The 13,457-nt window shown below is 33.9% G+C and overlaps 1 protein-coding gene across 9 annotated transcripts; it reads right to left on the reverse strand.

Annotated features, from left to right (window-relative positions):
- Positions 1-644: 644 nt before the first annotated feature.
- Positions 645-11,397, reverse strand: LOC146932233 (uncharacterized protein At4g18490). 9 transcript variants are annotated; one of them, XM_085703889.1, is made up of 16 exons: positions 11,044-11,365; positions 9,632-9,713; positions 9,148-9,277; positions 8,671-8,853; positions 7,717-8,541; positions 7,377-7,565; positions 7,161-7,295; positions 6,881-7,018; positions 5,307-5,501; positions 5,056-5,236; positions 4,624-4,691; positions 4,488-4,527; positions 4,144-4,302; positions 3,217-3,329; positions 3,051-3,131; positions 645-1,076 (listed from the first exon to the last, which is right to left on the reverse strand). In XM_085703889.1, exons 2-15 carry the CDS (start codon positions 9,690-9,692, stop codon positions 3,077-3,079), a joined length of 2,472 nt encoding a protein of 823 aa, XP_085560015.1. In that variant the 5' UTR covers positions 9,693-9,713; positions 11,044-11,365; the 3' UTR covers positions 645-1,076; positions 3,051-3,076. The 9 variants fall into 9 exon arrangements, 8 of the variants coding, with proteins under 8 accessions (XP_085560015.1, XP_085560014.1, XP_085560016.1 ...); XM_085703888.1 differs by having other exon boundaries at positions 645-1,120; XM_085703890.1 differs by lacking the exon at positions 645-1,076 and adding an exon at positions 2,034-2,401 and having other exon boundaries at positions 9,148-9,274; positions 11,044-11,397.
- Between the last annotated feature and the right edge of the window lie 2,060 nt (positions 11,398-13,457).

Consider the following 13,457-nt stretch of genomic DNA (forward strand, 5'->3'; position numbering starts at 1 on the left):
GTATATTAAAAAGAGTATATTACTAACTTTTCTTTAATTAAAAGTTTTGGTGTAACTAAGTGAAATCAATTGGTAAAAAAGTATATGTATCTGCTTTCCTCAGGAATATCAAACTAAATTTTTTTTATACATAGAAATCAAAATAGGTAGATTGAGTTTACAACACTCATACATCCTGCGCACCAACCACATGAACAAAACACTAGTGGTAGAAGAAGATCAAACTAACATATACATAATACATGTCATATTAAAAATAATTTCTCTTAAAATTATCGATTTTGAAGGCAAATTTAAGCTAGCTACTAATAGTTCACCCTTACTCTCGTTAAAAAAAAAAAAAAAAAATCACCCTTACACAACACTACGAACATAACACCAGGGTTAAATAACAGAGGAAATCAGCAAGGACTTGAAGCATTGGGTTTACATCAATTGGGTTGACCATGACATAAATGACCTCTGAACAGTTAAGCCACAAATGGTACGCTTTTGTTCTTTGTCCGGCAAAGAAAAAGGTAAATATCTCTTGTTTATAGGGATTAAAAGATTCATTACCAACTTAGAAGTTCAAACAGAATATTCCTTAAGCCACAAATGATATTATCTAATCATTATAGCTGAGCTGACTATGTAATAGCAAATTAACAAAAGGTAAATATCTCTTGTTTATTGGGATTAAAAGATTCATTACAAACTTAGAAGTTCAAACAGAATATTCCTTAAGTAAAAAAAGATAAAAATCCTTCGACCTTAGTGCCAAACGAAGTCTTTTTTTTTTTGTTGATAATTTTGGTTGTGTATTCTTTCCCATTAAGATGGTTTGATGGATGGATTCTTTTCATTATCACAAACCTTTATCTCATGCACACGGTTGTTCTATCTCCTCCCATGTCCTCCGGTCACAGTTACTTTGAAGTGATGGTGTGCATCTGGGCCTCCCGGACTCACTCGAAGGGGTTTAAAATACCGGTTTCTTGTTGCGTTACTCTCTCTGAAGCCAATGCTGAAAGAGACCTTGGCACTTGTTTTCAACATTTTATGATCTATCTTTGCCAAGCTTCTTCCTTTTGATCCTGAATAAAGGTAGTGTTTGACAGTACCAAGGAAGAGACTAGAACTTGCAGGGAAATGAAAAGAAAATGGATTGTGATTCCTCAGCAGCCGAGTCTCGGAAACAGAGAATGAAAGCAACAGGAGTAAAGTACAGAGACAAAAACTTAGTCTTGCCATTTTTATTTCCCACCTTTGATTTTGAAGAATGCTAGTTAACTTGATATATTCAAGCAAGGAAGGTACGATATATATAAGCAACATGGTTATTCATAATTTTTTGTTATAGTGATCCAAGTGGAAGTCCAAGGACATCAAAACATTTGTCTGAGTATGTATCGCAATTTGTTTTTGTATCTTAATGAGCACTTCCAACTAATCGCCAAAAGCACACAAGCTTTTAATCGTCCTTAATATACGTTAAAATAAATACACACGAATCTCTGTTTGGACATATGTTAAAAAGATACATCTTGGATTTATATGTAGAGACAAAATTGATGTATTCGATCCTCAACCACATCATTCACCTCCCTAGTGCTAATTGTTGCCTACTGAGTGTGTTGCTATGTCGTATACGGAAAAAAAAAAATTAAAAAAGGCTAGTCTGACAGAAACGAGTATCCCCATTTTTCACTCGTGTCTGCCTTCTGACCTTTGAAGTTTGAAGAGTCAATTGTCAAACTTATGTTGGAGTTTTTTTTTTGACCGAAAACTTATGTTGGAGTTAACTAACATGCATAGTTGCTTACTTAACCGTTCAAATTATGTATTTCGAGTGGTGTTTAACATGGGAAATGGTTTTGATGCTGTAATAAACAACACAGTTTTGATCTCAACCATTTCTACTGTTTTAACTCTATCAGTTTGAAAGAAAAAGTTAAGGAGTGGATGCATACATAGGCCTAAAAAATTATTTGGATTCTGTTTCACCCCCTATTGTATATTCTTGCTACAGCCTACATATTGAAGATTGCTCGTTTGATAAGCGTGTATTCCTCACTCTCACACTACAGTTGATTATATTAAATTTTGCTACAAGAAAAATTAGGTTTCATTTTCCACCCGCTTTACAAAAGATTAGCATGAAATACTATTCAATTCAAGCATACAAAATGCTTTCAAAATGACTAAAATATATTTTCAAGTCTCCTCTGACGGAATTATTTTTGTCTAATAATCCATGCCTTGTGGTCAGCATCTAGTTTATAATATGACTGAGGAACAAAGACATTAGAAAGAAAAAAAGGACTTAGTGTGATTAGAAGAAGCAGCTGATTTTGAATGGATGGAAACTTGACGCAGTGTTGTTTAGCAAAGCAAGGAACATAGACAGCAGAAGGCCTTGCTGAAAACACAACAGAAGGATTCGTTATTGAAATTGTTATCACAGTAATAGTATCAAAATTTAACTTGCTAATAACTCAGACCGTGAATAGGATAGATATAGGAACAAACAAACAGGAGCCTCCCTCTGTTTCTCGGAACTTTATAGTTTGGAAATTTTTCTATACCAAATTATTTCATAATCAACAACTAGCAACACTCTGTAATTACTAGAACTTGCTTCCTTTCCAGTAATTGGATTGACCTTAGTGGTGTTCTTTTAATTTGGCTACTAATTGTACAATACAGTTCAAATTTTAGCTCTGCACGTATGAACCGTCTTTCTACCTCACTATTTATTCTCAAGATCAAATATCTGACACTGGAATCTTCCTAGACATGCAAAATCTATTGCGAAACCTTTTTTTCTTCAACAACGTCAAAATGGACTTGTCATGCATCACAATAGACTTCATACAAACTTGAAACCTCAATAGACCAAAGAGATAATTTTTTTACAGTTTTTCATCTTAAGGAAATGACAAATGTTTCTCAAGTCCAGACAACACAGAAGGAGTAACCATACAAATTTTATATGAATGTACTCGGTCCTTAAATTCAAATGGTGACTAAAACCCAACAAATAGTATAGTGCAGAATAGGCTACATACCTTCGAATGTAACGATTTATTGCAGTTCAAGTTTGAATCTCCTTAGACATCATTTGAGAAGCAAATTTCTGAACCTTCCGGATGTTTAAAAATGTTAAGGAAATAACCAGCTGTAATATCTGCAAATAGGGTAGGAGAATATGGCTGAAAAGAAAAATGGAAGGATATTTTCTCTTCATAGATGGGATGATTAAGCATCAGCAAGTTATTGTCATTGACAACAGCTCTCACTAATAACTCTTTTGCTTCCTCATGCCTTTTTTTCAGCATGTTACAAATCTGCAAGTAATCACATTTAAAAAGAAATCAACAAGGTGCATTTTTTTTTTTTATTATAACGGATACATGGATGGAAAAGAGAATTCATCACCATCAAGTATTATTGAAAAAACTCAAATTTAAAATCAACGCAATTGCATAAAATTGCCATATCATTAAGCGATGATATTTTGGTTTGATTATACAAACAGTTAAATTAAACACAAGTTCTGTGAATTAAGGAACTAGAAATCGTGTTGTAAAAGGAGATACAAGTATCCTTCCTTTGCATGCTTCTTGATCAGTCTCAGGTCAGCACAGACATTTGTCTACATAACATGCTTCCTCCCAAATTCTAAAACGAGATACTACACATTATATTATTCAGAAGACACAAAAGCTAATATTTTATTTTTACACATTGGTTTGAATTTTATGATACTCGTGAAATTCGGTTTCAAAATGTCCTATATAGTGATACTGATTAAAATAAACATTTTCATTGTTACTAAAATTGAGCATTGGGTTATTTTAGTGGAAATGACAACATTTGAAAAGTAAAATGTAATTTTAGCTATCAGCTCACTTAACTTGCTGAATTCTATCAAACTGAGGTAATAACTCCTCACTTAACTTGCTAAATTTCACTTAGCTCACAGCACACACTAGGTTATAATATGGTAGAATAACTTCTCATATCTTATATTCCTTATCCGAGCCATCAAGCATATCCTTGTTGTTTTTCACTAGACTTTGAAATCCAGTAAATTGAATAATTTTTATTAGTAAGCTTATGATATAGTCTATAGATGAAAAATATGTTTAGATAACTCACATTTTCAAGTTCTTTCATATATGCTTCAGCCTTTTCAACATTACTGTTATCTTCCATGAGTACAGAATCAGGTATTTCCACTTCTGTTACTTTAATCTCTGATGGACTTTCAAGTCCGGAGGTTGAATGATACGCGAAGTCGCTGGACTTTCTCTCTACCTGATTTTCACATACAGGTGAAATTGACTAATATATATATGAACAAGAAGAAAGAAAACTAGTACTAACAAGTAACAATTATCACATTTAAAATATCCATCCCCAAGCCTCCTTGCATTTTTCTGTAATCATCAAAATATAAGACAACAGAACAAATAAAATAACGCCGACATTTGTTAATTTACCTGTTCAACTTTTTCTGAAGATTCTTTAGGTTCGGCATTTCTGGAGTTGTTAAGAACTATGTTACTCGAAAGAACCAATAAAAGAAAGAACAGATGATCTATGCAACAAAAAAGAAATCAATTTGTTCTGCAGGACCTGCTTCCAATTGGAGACTGAGATAGGCGCTTTAGGGGCCTCAAGGATGTTAAATCTGCTTCAGAAACCTGCAAAATAGAGTCTTATATATAGGTGTTCTTAGAAATTCTTTAGGATGATTATTTCCTGTATAGGAAGGTACTTAATCCTCCTATTAGAGTTATATAGTAGTGAAGTTCTACAACGTTCTTACTTTTTGTCATTATCTTTTCTTCCGTGGATAAAAAAAATTATTCCAGACATGCAGTTGAGAGTGGGCCAACGGGAATATTTATGAACCAAAAGTATACAGTAGGAGACATTAAATGAAGAAATTTGCAGCTTTGACATTAAGGGAGTAAAAAGGAGCAAAGACATAGGCTATGCCCATCAAATTATTTAGTGATGATTTCTCCCATCAATTGTTCAAAAGGAAAAAAGTCGTATCAAAACCTCAATACTCTTCCTCTTCAAGAACAGGGCTGAAGGCTTTTGATTGTCACCACTGCCAGTCAGATGATCACTCTTTGATACTGTAATAGTCTGTATCTCTTTTCTTTGTTCAGAACTTGCCAATGATTTTGCCTCTTTTTGGTGTAAAGACGTTGCTAAAACTGAGTTACCCCCAATGTTCCTGAGATAGCGAAAGACTTCATTCAAAATCCCCACAAGAGTTTAAAAAGAGCAACAAACTCGGTACAAACCTTGAAGTCTTTAAGCTAGAAAAAGCAGGTGTGATCTTGCAAGATTTAAAAGAAGAAAGTTTATTTCCTTCTATGGAAGTCATCTTTGATTTCTGAAAGGACTCCTTGCCAGAAGCTTCAGGTTGAGAATTTACAGATATCTGGGTAGTAATTTTAGCTGTCTTCTCTGTTAAGCTGCAAGGATTGACTTGAGAACTGAAAAATTTGACAAAGAAATAAAATGAATAAGTGATCACAATGAAGACCCTAGAAATGATATATGTCATAAAGTTCACAATATCAAATAAACATGTTTAAATTATTTCTATCATATTGTGTGAAAGAAATTTTCTAAAAATATCAAAATTGTAAATCACATAAACAGGAGACTACGGGAATGGGATCCAAATGTGTAAAGATGCATCATTATTCAAATTACTCCATGAACTAACTCTACAAATTTTAATCTGCCCGTTCAACTAATTTATCTCCATTAATCCATGGCATCGAGCATATGACCTCTTCGCATTGTCAAAATCATTCGAATGAAACTCATATTTTTTTGGCTATATCTACTGTGACATAATAAATTGCTGGCTATGAAGATGTCAATTCAACAACTTGAATTTTTACTATTTTGCCACAAAAGTAACTTGTCCGTAATTGTCACCTCATATTTGGAAATTTTAATCAACTTGATTAACCATTCACCAAATCATATCAGTTCTAAAAATCAATATCATGGTGGTATAATGAAATTGCAGTGTTTTGCAATAGATACTCGAAGGGATAGGATATGATGCAGACAGTGAGGTGCACATCTTGCGTATGTTTCTGGCCTTTGTGGTAATGGTGTACAACCCATAGTTGCCAAAGCGGAAATGCAAAGCGGGTATCGTGTACAACCTATCATACTTTCAGTAGGTTATATAGATGATAAAGAACACAATCAGTGGGTTTTTTACACTAGCAATTTTTTTCCCCTTTTGACTTCTAACTTGTGTCATTTTATCACTTTCTTAATCACATGAATTACTTACATGGTTTATCATCTTAATGCAAACTTAAATGTCTGTATTATTTATTGTGCATCAATTTGTTTTCTTATTCATATTTTTTACTTTTGTAACCTCCTTTCGTACCTTACCAGAGGTATTTTGATTTCTTTTTTCTCATTGTCCTTTCCCCCCATTTTTTCCTATAATTATTGAAAAGCCATTAAGTGGTAACATATGCACAAACAAGAATCAACCAAACAGCCAAAAGTTTGAGAACAAGAACAAGGCATGAGGGAGTGTTGAGAAAAAGTTGTCATGTTCTGGTTGTAAGGTGAGCTGTGTTAAAATTATATGATCATTCAGCTTTACAGAAGTTATAACTGAAGACATATGATGTGTATTATGTAAATATTAGAACATGTTTTGTAATTAAACAAAATTCAAACCGAAATTTATTTGCTAACTCATCGCACGCATGGGTTTACATCTAGTTTGAATAAAAGCGAAGCCAACAACAAAAATTCATATCTGGACTCTGTTATGATTTTTAGTTCTGCCACCAACTTGCAAAACAAAAGTCAGCAACAGCAGCCTTACCTCAAAATATTAACATTTTTTGCTGACATGCCAGTTTCAGGAAACATGGCCTTCCTTCTATTTACATCTTCGTGAAATGATTTCATATTTCCAGCCAACTTGCCTGCACTTGGTGTAACATCTAAAACAATGCCCTCCCTGGTCATGATCAGAATTCAGAAGTAACAGTCACATTCAACAACCTAACTTCCACAAAGATAGCATCTTTGCAGTTGCAAAAATAGTCTTTATAAAATAAGAAACTTCTCGTATAACAGAATTCCATGAGCATATATATTACCCGGTGTTACAACTTTTAAGATCATCTTTTCTGCCAAGCAACGCTGGTGCATCCCTCGTTACTTTGCTAGAACCTGGGAGTGAACCGCTTGCCATTTTGCTTCCAAATTTTGTCTCATTTGATTTGACGCTGTTCCTGTTGTGGAGTATATATTATATATAACATTCTACAATAAAAAGACCATCAAATACATTTGTTGAGGTAAGCATAACATACCTTTCTTGGGTTATGGATCTCTGGTGTATGTTAGCATTTATTTCAGAGTCAAAAGAGACACTCTTTGTCCCAGCTGTTGATGAATTATTCTTTAAAGACAATTTGTTCTCTGGTATACTGAATATATTTGACTTCTTAACTTGGAGCTCTGTATCTTTCATCAACATGGTTTTATCAACTATGGGGTTACTGCATTAAATGAGTGAAAAACAGTAAATACTTATAAAAAAATAACCATTATGTCCTCACTACCTTGCAGAATAGGAGTTTCAGCAACTCAGCTGATGATAAAAATAAACTTGCAAAGACGTGATTATAAAAAGGACAGTAACAGTTCGACCTGCTTGCTGTAGTCAAATGACACTCCAAAGCTGTTCTTTTATTTTCTCTTATCCTATTGTCGCTTGAATTCCTCGTCGAGGCGTCAATTTTGGTAATACTTTCATGACTTGAATCACTCTTTTCTGGTTGAGGATCATTGAAATTTTCTTCAGCACTGCTACCTACATTAACTGCTTCTTTAACAATGCCACCTGATTCAGTGGTAAGAGGTGGGGATGAATGTTCTAGCTGTATGTCTACAACATCTGAATCTTCAAATGCTGCCTTATCATTAACCTCTTTTTTATCAGATGCAACATTAATTACTCTTGTTCCAGATAAAGGAACCTTTGCATGCTGTTCTGAGATAGTGTCATGCTCTAAATCACTTTGACCTACAGACTGGGAAGATACCTTGTTGAGAACCTGCTCAGATTTCGATTCTGTTGACTTTGTCTCCTCAGGTAAGTCTTTTTCTTGGTCCATTTCTTTCATACTTGTTATTTTACTTATATCAGAAGTCTGATTCTCTGTGGCCATGTCAAGATTCTCAGAGGAAGAAAATTTTGAAACAGAAACATCCTGTCTGGAAACTAGATTCCCTGGGTTACCAACTGAAGTATCAGTGTTCAAAGTTTCCAGCCTCTCTGATGCTTGAGGTTTCGTAGTCATATTATCATTATATGCACGAACACTTTCGTCATCATCCCCGTCATTGATTTTAGGCTTTTTAGCACCTTCACTATCATTTCCTTCTGTAGTAATTCCTTTCTTTCTCAGGTTACTGTCATCATTACTAGCATCTACTTTTAATAAGTTTGAATCGAGATTAAAGCTATCCAACCTACACCAGTAAAAGGAAAGAAAATATGAGAATATGTATATACCTTTAATCGCTCAAATTGATGCTGCAGAACTCAAAAATAACATATATGTGCATTAAGATGCCTTCAATAATTACCCCCCCACTTACTCATTAAAGTCAAAGTTAAAATTGAACCCATCTTTCTTCCCTGCTTTTGCACTAGAAGCTTCTCCCTTTTTATCCGTAGACTGGGAAGACTTTTTGGGCGAGCATGTAAAATCAAGGTCTGACATGTCCACTTTAAATGATGACATTTTGCCAAAATCAGTATCCAGGTCGAAATTCATATCCCTGGCAAAGATCGTTTGTTAACTGGTAAGGAAGTAACTCACAAATACATTGTATAAGCATATATGTATATCCAAATAATATGTTCCTTAAATGAGATATTATTTTACATAAACAATCATAATCACTGTAAATCTGCATAAAAATCAAATTATTGCACACTTAATTCATCTGCAATACTGACCGTGGAATCTGTCAGCCTAAAAACAGAGAAGGTTTCAGAATGAAACCATTAACTGAGTCCTTGCTATCCATATTTGACTTTAAATAATTGAAACTAACTTTAGGGGGGCTTACATTTTGTCAAAGTTGAATGTCTTTTTCTTGCTTTTAGAAACTGTGTCAAAGCTAAAATCCATGGCATCATCATCTGCCATTGACATGGATTTCCAGGAGCCAAGAAACTCCTTCCCAAAATCATCATCTGCTTGAATTAAAAAAATATATATCCAAAGGAAAAGAAAAATCAATACTTTTGTAATGTCATCGTTATTGTTTAAAGACAATCACTGAAAAACGAAACACCGTGTGTGTGTGTGTGTTTACTTTTTCCAGAGTGTTGATGAGAATGCAATCTCCCAAATTTACAAGAAGTTGAGAGAATCTAAGAATCTCATGTCAACCCTTAGGATAAAGCAATGGTATAATAGATAATAGCCCTAAAAAATGTAAGAAATATTTTTTTTTCCATTACAAACATTGTCAAGTTAAAGGGAAGATGAAAGAATCTACAAGTGGTACTCAATACATAATAAAAGTAAAAATCAATATAGAGAAAAACCTAGCAATGAATTTTTCTCCTTAGAATCTTTAGGAAGGGATTCCTTCTTTTGTTCTGCCATTCCTTGAGGTTGAAAATTTTCCTGGTTCACATCAGGTAGGATAAAGCTGTGATATTCCAAATAAAAAACAGGGAATTAAAGTTTCTACCCATAAATCCAGCCACCAGAAAAAACAATACCAATCATTAAGAATTATAAATGTTTTAGGAGGTTACAAAATGAAAATAAATCCAGGTGAAATGTCAAACGAGACAAGTCTTTAGGTTACTCTAATGGTGAAATATTGTGTCACATATTTACTGAAACAAGACCGGAAAATATGAATCACTGATAACTCATTTGAATAATAGAATATGGAGGATTATAACATACAGTATCCTATCGAACATATTCCCAACATAGAGAGACTTATTATATGCAATATCCTATTGATCAGATTTCTAACACAGAAGGCTTAAACCAAAGGACGATTGATGAAGTTTGCATATGAACTAACACTCAATGTTGTAGGCCACTCTTTTGGTCAATTTGCCTCAGTGTTGTTAAATAACAGCTATAGCAGTGCTATACCGCTATAATGCAGCAGAATTTGTCCGCTATTGTTCCGTGATACGCTATTTAGTACAAAATGTTGTCAAATATAGGCTGTAGTAGCGCTATAGCACTATTACCTAGCAGAATTTAAACAATCTGCTATTTTCCACTATCACGATTGGCAACATTGATCTGCCTAAATCAGAAATGTGTTTACCTATAAATCATAAATTGTAATTCAACCGGTAAGATATGATAAGTGCGAGTTCACAAGTTAAATAAAAAGTTCTAAAATGTTGTTTACATGCTTCGAGCTTCGGACTTCAAAGTATCATAATCGTACCAGAAAGCAAAGTATAAACAATATACTACCTAGAGCAACAGGAGAAAGAAAAAACTAACCTAATTATGTATTATGAAAAGGAAAAAAAATCGGAAACACAATGTCTTCAAAAATCAGAGAACGTTAAGTAGATAAAATTCAAAAATATAACAGAAAATTCAGATTCAGAAGTCCGATTCCAACCGTTTAGAGTATCAACAGTGACTATCCACGGAAAATTCAGATTCAGAAGTCCGATTCCAACCGAAAGACACCAAATCAACAATGTTCAGTGAAAAAAATATTCATAGTCAAGCAAATCGCAAGTTCGTAGTTAGTTGAAATCAAACAGAAATATATCAAAAATCAAGCACAATGCATGTATGATTATTGCATCAATTTGCATAAATTGAACTCCATAGATAGCAATTTCAACCAAATTGATGCAGCAAATGAAACGCGGTAACACAATTCGCAAATAGATATATTCAGAATTTCAGAACAAAGCGGAAATGCGTGATTTACAGATCGAAGAAACGGAGTGGAATCGGATACCGTATGATCTAGATTTTGAGGAGATGGAAGCGATTTGCAATTTCAGCAACCGAATGAGAGTGACGATCGACGGAGATAGGGTTTTGATGCGGTTGCGATGAGAAGAGAGATGCGAGAAAATTCACCGTTTGGTTCAGACGAAAATGAACGAGAAAGTTCTGAGAGGTTGAAGAGAAAACAGTGGAAATGAGCATTGTGATTTCGAATCGGGTTTATATAGTAACGGCTTCAGTGTTCGGACTTCGTAAAGGCGGGTAATGTAATTGACGAGAAATGGAGGCAAAACGATTTGGGATCAGGTGAGGTGAGGTTGACCAAGGTCAAATTTCATTATAGGTGTAGAATAATGTTTTTTTATTACTTGCATACTTCTCTAATTTATTACTTGCCAACTTGTATACTTCTCTAATTATTCATACCTTCATAGGTGATTATATTACTCCCTCCGTCTCACAATAATAGTCTCTTTAGCATTTTTTCTTTTTCTCAAAATAATTGTCACTTTAGAATATCAATGCAGCATTTATTATTTTTTTCTATTATTATACCCTTATTTATTGAATTTCATCAAACTTAACTACTCCACTAACTACAATTAATAAGGGTATTTTAGTAAATGATACTAATTTTATCATTGAAATCAACACAATCAATCATTTCCTTAATAACCGTGCACAAACCTTAAACGACAATAATTTAGAGACGGAGGGAGTATTTAGAAAAAATTATGGTCCCACCTACCGGTGGGATTTAGTATGGGAAAGGAGAGTTGTTTCCCACCATGGGAAAGTTTTTTTCAACCATTAGATCCAAAGGAACATTGATCTTATCATGATCTCTCATCACTAGATTTTTTGTTTACACTTTCTTCAACCTTTTAACCTTGAATGAAAACAGCCCAGTGGCTTCTTTCTTCATGCACTAATTTCGTTTATCTCACCAGTGGCTTCTTTCTTCTTTCTTTTTATCAGTAAAATCATGTTTAACAACTTTCTCTCTTAAAACATTAATTTCTCATAATTTCTACTATTCTCATCTTCAATTCAATAACTCAAATCAAAATCAAACCAATTTGAATATTCTCATCTTCTATTTGTGAAATGAAAGCTAGATATGTAAAAAATCCACTTTACATATCCAAATTTTAAAATACAAAAGAATAAAACTTCATTTTTCAGTTAAAAGAAGTTCATAATGTTTCCTTACATACCAAGAATCGGTGCTATTAATGTGAACTTTGTTATTGTCAACCTAGCATGTATAATCATTGGTTGGAAGAGTGTGTTTGAGCACTGAAAAAATTAAACCAACTACCAGAGCCGTGTACACTGGAAAAATTGCTTCCAAACATTCTTAGTCCATCTAATTGATTTTACACTTATGAGCCGGTTATAGATCTTAAAAAAAAAATTGCAGATTTAGGAAAGAAAAAAATTCCAGATCTGAACAAAAAAAAAAGTTGTAAGAGAAAGAGAAAGGAAAAAAAATATAGTATTGGCAGTCCATGATAAAATTGATACACCTCTTTAATCTAATAGTTGAAAAAAACTTTCCCATGGTGGGAAACAACTCTCCTTTCCCATACTAAATCTCACCCCTACCGACACTCTAACATTCAAGTTAATATAATGTTTGAGGTGGGTGAGAGGTTTAGAATATGACATACAGTGATAGATGATTATGTGATACTTACATAGACGGAAAGATGTTGTATTGAGTATGAGACAGTCTAAAGTCCACTCCAGAACATTGGCCCCCCTAATTTATTATTTATGGTGATATGAGAGAATCGACTTGTAAGCATAGTCATTTTTGGCGTAAACTTCTTAGCTTAATTGTTATATAAATAGGGTGCAATGAACACCATTAATGTGTTTTAAACGGAGAATACTTCGGTGCCATTAATGGCACCGTGACATTGCATCCTGTCCACACAAACAAAGCATCCTGCACATGTGTCAGAAAATGGATGGTATGGATGGGGTTGGGCAGCTATGGCACGGTGACATTAAGTCACTGAAGTGCTGCCCGTTTTAAACTCACTGTGGAATATGTGACTTTTAAAGATTGGAGTTTAGATGTAATATACTCGTGAGATGTCAAGGTCCTCTCTATCTAGCTGAAGAGCTAGGTGGGAACTCGACTTATCCTTTTATGTTGAATAGGCATGTTGGAGACAAGAGTAGTTATTCTCTCTCAACCAAGTGTGGGAGCTTAGATGAGAAAAATATGATAGTGTCATCTGTTTGGGATACCGACCTTGGCAATGAAAGTCTCTCTATATCATTTTCATCAATCAAATCATATTAACCTCGGTGGATTTAATGATGGTTTGATCACATGTGAATTAGTGAATAAGTGAGTTAGAGTATTTAACCAAAAGTATTGGACTCCCTACCAATCATAGGTGCTCA

This window comes from Medicago sativa, chromosome 4, assembly GCF_051527215.1.
Source record: "Medicago sativa cultivar Bolivia chromosome 4, Bolivia_mono, whole genome shotgun sequence".
Lineage (NCBI taxonomy): Eukaryota > Viridiplantae > Streptophyta > Magnoliopsida > Fabales > Fabaceae > Medicago > Medicago sativa.